Source organism: Amphiura filiformis, chromosome 12, assembly GCF_039555335.1.
Source record: "Amphiura filiformis chromosome 12, Afil_fr2py, whole genome shotgun sequence".
Taxonomy (NCBI): Eukaryota; Metazoa; Echinodermata; class Ophiuroidea; order Amphilepidida; family Amphiuridae; genus Amphiura; species Amphiura filiformis.
In genome coordinates, this window is record NC_092639.1 from 47,490,286 (window position 1) to 47,498,227 (window position 7,942).

At 36.7% G+C, this 7,942-nt stretch overlaps 1 protein-coding gene across 1 annotated transcript; it reads left to right on the plus strand.

Moving 5' to 3' along the window:
- The first annotated feature begins 101 nt into the window (after positions 1-101).
- LOC140166861 (beta-1,3-galactosyl-O-glycosyl-glycoprotein beta-1,6-N-acetylglucosaminyltransferase 4-like) lies at positions 102-7,487 on the plus strand. Its single transcript, XM_072190349.1, has 5 exons — positions 102-431; positions 2,297-2,446; positions 3,527-3,720; positions 4,477-4,605; positions 6,543-7,487. The coding sequence occupies exons 1-5, from the start codon at positions 191-193 to the stop codon at positions 7,485-7,487; spliced, it is 1,659 nt and encodes a 552-aa protein (XP_072046450.1). The 5' UTR covers positions 102-190.
- Positions 7,488-7,942: the final 455 nt, after the last annotated feature.

Consider the following 7,942-nt stretch of genomic DNA (forward strand, 5'->3'; position numbering starts at 1 on the left):
TATCCAACATTCCAATTAGTTTAATTATTTTTGAAGGAAGTGACAACATGTACTAGACTTACTCCAAACATTCAAAGTAAAATCCAACAGTACTACTGGATTGAATTCATGTAGCGTATAATTAACTATATGTAATTATTATTGTAGCGTATAATTAGCTATATATAATTATTATTGTAATGAAATATGTATGTACAACAACAGTGTAGATTACAGCGACAAGATGAACTTATTCATGTGTAAAAGGCTGCGTGCGAATCACTTATTTTACGGCATTTTAACCATTTTAGCCGTTTCGATACTTAAAGAAATTTACGTTTTAAGTGAAATTCAGGATTTGGTAAGTGATAGCGAAGAAAGCAGTCAAAATGGGAATCAGCATGGATTAGCAGAAATAGAAACATTCGAGAACTTTCATCATGATGATGAAGGTGAGTAATTTGTAATACAATATCCGTGGCAAAAGTTTTTTGTCTATTTTTCGTTGATGTATTTTTTTAGTATTAAAGTCCTGGCTGCTAATCGTATAGGCCTATGCTTGCCAAATCCAAAATCGAGCATGCGGGGCTATAATGTCAAACAACATAGGAAGCCTAACCACACTATTGCTCTAATAGTAAAACAAGGACAATCCTTTGAATCATTGAAATAAAGTGCAAAACTGATTTATACGACACTTAGCAAATCACAGTCTGGAGAAACTTAGTTATGGAAGCCTGTAAGTATATAATTTGTTTACTTTTCCCATATGTTATCAGTGGTATATGTCCAATATTTCCCACCCGGTTAATTATTCCACACACCAAAAAATGTGTATCAAAATGCTTAAATTGATTAACAACAAAAATCAGGCTATTTTAAGCCTTAAAAGGTGACTATCATTGAATAAGTATTAAATACTCCTATAAAATACTTTTAAAATGATCGTCTTTGCATTTTAAACGAGCTTGTGATACATCTATAGTGTATTTTATAACATTAGTAATAATAGTATAGGCCTATACTAATGTATCTGATGGCGCCCATCTTGGATTTTTCAACTGGAATGAAAAATTACGTAAACCATCGGTCTTTTGGTCCAAATTCATGTCACTTGGAATATTAATCTTTTAAAACAAAGTATAGTTTTACTTATCTACTCCCCGTTCAAAACTTTTCTGTCACATGGTGGTGTCGGGTCATCATCAATCTCCTCGTCGTTTGACCTAGGAAGACCTTATGTCATCCACCCCTAAAACCAAAGTGGGGGATTTAATACAAATGACCATACGGGACATGCCGCAAACAATGGTAACATTTTCAGCCTTTTGATATATATCAATGACCGCTTTTCTAGGTGAATTTTGGCATATGAATGGATCCTTTTTTTTTTAATTCTCACTTTTTTTCGGAAAATAGCCAAATTTTGCCTCACTGTAGCCACAACAAATTGTAAAAACAATTTGTGTTCAATTTGGCTGAAAATTTTGACTTTTGGTATATCGATTGGTCCGAATTTCTTGAAAAATTAGTATATTGATGGGTCCACTTTAAAATTCTCAGTGGCACACCCCTATCAAAACCAGACTTGAGTTTCACCCCACCAACGTCAGTCATTCGATGTAACCAAAAAGTGAGTTTTCTGGTAACAAGATTAAATTAATCACAATTTGAACCTCCCATTAGAGAATGAATTTGGTGAAAACCTTCTGATAATTACAAGCACTCGCTGAGCAGCAAGACCTTCCCTCTAAGCTTTTAATCCGATAAGCTGATTATCTATTTGTTTTCATGAATTGGAAGACACTCTTTGATGTATTACTGAGCTCAATCATCTGAAATTACTGGAGCGTGAGCCACCTAGGTTGATGGCTCAGCATAGTATCTTATTGTCATGTCTTAAGGTTTTCTTCCAAATTCAATTCCTAATGCATCCAGATGAGTTAGGATATACAGGCAATACGCTAGTGAGCAACCCTTTTGTTATGATCATGCATTTAAATGAGGCTTATGAATAATTAAGTAGTTGTTGCGCACTACTCGGACGTTTTATCTGCATAGTTTGGCTATGATTATCCTACATCATAAATTATTGAGAGTTTAATTGATCACCATTCTTGTATAACAACAAATAAGGCAATGTAAAAGAAAAGAAAACCGTGTTTAAAGTACGGGCCCGACCGACCCAGATTTTACAAGAATTGTGAAACAATTTTGTTTCCTGTAAATGAATTTTTGGGTCATTTTCAAAAAATGCATGTACACATTACAATACTACATGTATTATTTTATATTTGTGTGATTTTTGTTCCAACAGTATCCGCACGTATAATTGGGCTAGCTGCCAATAATATCATTCCTTTCATCGGATCCAAGCCACACCAAAACACCATGCTAATGGTTCGAAATCAAACTGAAAATGGAGGGAACGCCGATAGAAGTAACCAGCGAAATAACACGAATAATGGTTAGTTCCTAGAAATGAAATATCATGACAGCGCCTGTTATTTTTGAAAGTTATTAAAATACGTCGCTCTATGAAGTATACCAATTAACAATATTTACAGAAGACTTACAGAGTATTCTGCCTCAAAATTTACCGTAAAACTTTACCTAGTTACTGTCCGTTTTCCTATACACAATACACAGTGCTCTTACCATTGACGCGTGACCTCTACAAATAGCGTACGTTATAAGTATGGGGATTTGCCTAGTTAACGTCGTTGTGTGAAAAATAACCGGCCGATATTAAAAGTACTCTTCTAAAATTCTAGAAAATATAGTTTTGTAACATGTCCTAAATTTTTAGCTAATTTAGATGTTTGAAAATATGCGTACTTTGGTGTTTTAGTGTATGTTATAGGTAATAGTACATTGCCTAGTTAACGTCGCTGTGTGAAACATAACCGGCCAATATTAAAAGTTCTAGAAAATATAGTTTTGTAACATGTCCTAAATTTTTAGCTAATTTAGATGTTTGGAAATATTCGTATTTTGGTGTTTTAGGAAGGATATGTAAACGACAGATAACACCAAAAAATATGAAGAAATTATTTCCAAACCGTGTTAAGTCAACAATCATTATGTTGCTCATTTTCAAGAATGCTGGTTAACAAAAAGCAGGCCATTGTCTCATTTCGTGAACAAAGGTCCACATACCATTGTTTCCTTGCGTTTCCTTTATAATCGGTTACCCAACTGAAGCTATAAATACCAGCTCATTGCGATACCGCACTTATAAAACAGACACATGTGCACAACCAGAGAAGATCTGATTTAATCAGTTGAGCTGTTTTCAATGAGCGTTATCTTGGTTTAATAGCTTTTAATGGGGTTTAAGTCTGCAAAGGTCGCGGTGAATTCTACTGTAGACATGACTGCATCATGGCTTATCTTAAAATTATGAATTTTAGCTTAAATTAGTAGGGGTGGGGTACTTGGGCCCCACCAAATCTATTCCCCTTAACCTCCCCACCCCCATTCTGGAACCACTATAGTTAATAAAATGATTTTTACCGGTTTTATATCTCCATTTCTACAAAACCAGGCGCTGAGTTGGATCAGAACGCCGCTAATGTACCGGCTACTGACGATGCACACATTCTGCACTACCACAAGATATATCCTGTCAACTGTTCAGCAATATTTGAGGGAAACGAATCTGTAATTAAATCGACAGAATTAATGTTAAATCAATCGAGGGATGCAGATGGAATGCTACCTGTACCCAACACTCAAGACGTGAGTACTATGGTATACATTCTGTCGGTCTATGATTTAGTGTTGCTCTTAGTTTTTGTAATTTGTAATTTCATTCAATATACTTTAGACAAGGTCTGATCAACTCTTTTGTGTATCCTATTCAAAGTTTCAAAACATTTCTGCAAATCATCTCAACAGCCATCTTTCTTAATGTGGATTTACTAATCCCTGTGTGGGAGATTAAGGTCATGTCATTACTTGAAAAGGCCCATTGTATATGGGTCAAGGAGATGCGTTGGAATTCCTTTTTTAAGAGATTGATTTCTTACAGACGCCATTTGACGCTGAAACAGCGTCACGGACGCTGAAAAGGGGCACTAGCAACGCTAAAATGTCGTCACATATGCCAAAATAGCGTCGTTGATTCCATTTGACATTAATACACTGTTTGAGTGCCATTTGAAGCAGAATGCCGTTATTTTGACGCCATCAGATGCTGAAAAGGATGCTGCTTCGATTCTCTAAGTGGCTTTCCATGCATTAGGGGTCCTCGGATGTTCCAATGACCTCTTGCTAGAGGAACATGTATCGAAGCGTGGTTTCCAGGTTCAAAAAGATGATAGCCATCCTCAGACCTGTAGAGAATCACCAAACACAGTGTGGTAATTAAGCCCGGTAATTAAGCCTCCAACCTTGGAAGATTTCATCACATTGCTTGCCAATCCCCCGATAACGCAGTTCGCCCATACACATTTCTTTTATTTGTCTTCTTCTTCTTTTTTAAACTTTTCACAGGTACTCAGGTGGGTTAAGAATTGCTCCAGATTTAAACAAGAACGGCTGTATTTTGAACACCCGCTATCAAAGGAAGAAGCAGATTATCCCATTGCATACAGTATGGTGGTATACAATCACACTGCTCAGGTAAATATAAGTGTGTGAGCTACAGTGTTAGATAAGCCAACATTTTTTGGTTATGGCCCTCAATGTTAGAAGTAGGTTACTTGCCCTAAATCTAGCCCTAACTCTAGCGAACCTAATTGTTTCATATCGTCACCCTCATCAGTAACCAAAGTGCCTAAGTCATTATTACATGTTTCTCATTTGCAGTTTTGATTTTCTGAGTAATAAACCCATAATTAATCAAATTTCCAGCCTCATTCTTCATTAACTTGTGGAATTCATCTCTGTTGATGATGTATTCCTCAAGTTAATGAAGAATGTGGCTTTAAATTTTATTAATTATGGGTTTATTACTCAGAAAATCAAAATTGCAAATGAGAAACATGTAATAATGACTTAGGCACTTTGGTTATGAGGGTGACGATATTCAACATAGCGACCTTATGCATGTTATGTCATATTCAAAGCTATTCAACATAGCAAACTGTACTTCATATTCGACATAGCGAACCTCATTTCATATTCGATATAGCATGATCCCGGGAGCATGATAGCGAATATTATTTCATATTCGACATAGTGAGCCTTATATCATATTCAATATAGCGAACCGTATTTCATAGCGAACCTTACTTTATATTCAGCAGCAATAGCGAACCTTATGTCATATTCGATATAGTGAGCCTTATTTCGTATTCAGCATAGCGAACCTTATTCGACAGCGAACCTTATTTCAAATTCGACATAGCGATCCTTATTTCATAGTAAACCTTACTTTATAGCGAACCTTATTTCATATTCGATAGCCTATAGCATGATAGCGAACCTTATTTCATATTGACATAGCGAACCTTAATTCGACATAATTAATAGAGAACATTAGATAGACTATTGTATGTCAAATGCAATAAATATTTACTCACTGACTTGAGCTTTCGCCATCCAGGCTAATGGCTAGATCACAAGTGACCTGGTCCACTGCATTTCCCGCGGTGTTTGGATGTAATCTCACTCCTCGGGATCAAAGTTTGTTTTAGCAGTGGATCATATACATGACTCAGAGAGAAAGATTACCAGATCCACAAGAAGGAAATAAGATTCGCAGATCCGCAAGATTCAGATTCGCAAGAAGGGGGCCAAAGCAATCAACCGCGATGACGGCTCTTTCTCTCTGAGTTATGATCCACTGCTAAAACAAACTTTGATCCCAAGGAGTAAGATTGATCCAAACACCGCAGGAAATGCAGTGGACCGTCACTTGTGATCAAGCCATCAGCCTGGATGGCGAAAGCTCAATTCAGTGAGTAAATATTTATTGTATTTAACATACAATAATCTATCTAATATTATCTACAATCCTACTGATGCATTCTGTTTACGGAAATAGCGAACATTGTTTCATATTCGCAATAGCGAATCTTCGACATAGCGGGCGGACAGCACATTTTGAATGGCCATTCGGTCCTATAGGTTTCTGATTCCCTTGCCAATTCTTACAGGCTCTAAGACAAATTTCAGTCTAGTACTGTAGTAGAAACAAAATATCTATTCTGCTTAAAATGATATCAGGTGCGTAGACGAGTGGTGCGTAGATGAAGAATTTGACGGTGCCCAGTGCATTGGCGGTAGAGAGATTGCAATTTCCAAACGTGCGTATCGAACGTGCGTGGAATCTATTCAAAACCACTTTCCTGTGACTGGATTTTGAATAGACTCCACGTTTGGAAATCGCAATTTCTCTACTGTTTATCATATACCTTACGTTCTTTTTATGCGTGTCTATATGCAGAAAGTAATAAAAACCAATTAGGCTCTAACAAAAATTTCAGGTTAGTAGTAGATAACCCCAATGAATGAGCTAGACCATGTAGATTAGAACATTACTTCACTCTAGCATATCAGTGGTATTTTCCTCCTTCATCATCTTTTTCTTCTGTCTCCTTTTTTCATTTTTCCAGGTCGAGCGTTTACTGCGAGCCATATATCATCCGCAGAATGTTTACTGCCTCCATGTCGACAAAAAATCCTCACCAGAGTATCATCAAGCAATAAACCGTCTCTCTGGGTGTTTTGACAACGTCTTTGTGGCTTCCAGACATTCCAAAGTAAAATGGGGTTCTATATCAGCACTCAAAGCCGATCTTCACTGCATGCGTGATCTTCTCAAACATCCCGTGCAATGGAAATATGTCATAAATCTATGTGGGAAGGATTTCCCTTTGAAAACTAACCTAGAATTAGTCCGTCAATTAAAAGCTTATGAGAATCACAACTGCATTGAAGGTTATATTTATCAAAGACATGAAAATAGAACTAAGTATACGAGGTACACACATAAAAACAAAACGTTGCCCCCTCACAATATAACTATATATAAGGGAGATACTTACATTGCAGGTACTCGTGAGTTTATAAATTACATCATTAATAATCAAATAGCCAAAGATTTCTTGCATTGGTTGAGGGACACATACGTGCCCGATGAAGTTTTCACTCCATCTTTGAACCGGTTGCCTTTTGCTCCTGGTGGTAGCACACGTTCTTCGAAAGAGTGTAATGTTAGGTATCGTAAATGGAAGCATAATTTAAAATTTGAGCACCGCCCAAAGTGCATCGGTATAAACGTACGCGATTTATGTATCTTTGGTGTTGGTTACCTGAAATACCTCCACAGAACTCCAGAATTATTTGTAAACAAACTCGGTTATGAATATGATCCTGTGGCGATCCAATGTATGGAAGAAGAATTGAATCGCAGAACTTTAAATCCAAAGACTTACACATGGAAGAAATTTCCGGTGAAAAACTATTCATGGCAACGTGCAGCAAGGAGAAAGAAAAACGAAGCAAAACGAAGGAAACTAATACAAGAAGCAATGAATAACACCAATGCATCAGAGTGACAAATGTGTAGGCCAAGTGTTACGGGTAGAGAATACCCAAGAACAAAATCACCCTTTATCCAATTGCACACAAATTACACAACAAACACACTGATATCAAATTCATAACAAATGTACATCAGGCGGAGGCGCCGTATTTAGCGTTTGGCTTTGGATATTTAATTATTTTCTTTATTTTTCACCCGGCTAAGTCGGGTGGAAAATAAAGCAAATGATTGAAATATCCAAAGCTAACGCTAAATATGGCGCCTCCGCCTAATGATGATTATTAATGAAAAGTATAGTCTGATGGTACAATGCTAAAACATATATGATAGCATCTGTATATAATAATAAATACCATAAAGATCGACGTGTTGTTGAATAAAGCAGAATAAACCAGACTTCAGGAAGTTGTAGGCAGATGTAAATTCCCTCCCATTTTGGGAAAGATTCCAATGCGTCCGTTTGGCGTC

What these genes read in the sequence shown, in the direction of transcription:
- LOC140166861 (XM_072190349.1), top strand. Translation starts at nt 191, where the DNA reads ATGTACAACAACAGTGTAGATTACAGCGACAAGATGAACTTATTCATG. An exon ending in CTTTCATCATGATGATGAAG is followed by an intron (nt 432 to 2,296) that starts GTGAGTAATTTG and finishes TTGTTCCAACAG; the next exon opens with TATCCGCACGTATAATTGGG. An exon ending in TATACAATCACACTGCTCAG is followed by an intron (nt 4,606 to 6,542) that starts GTAAATATAAGT and finishes TCATTTTTCCAG; the next exon opens with GTCGAGCGTTTACTGCGAGC.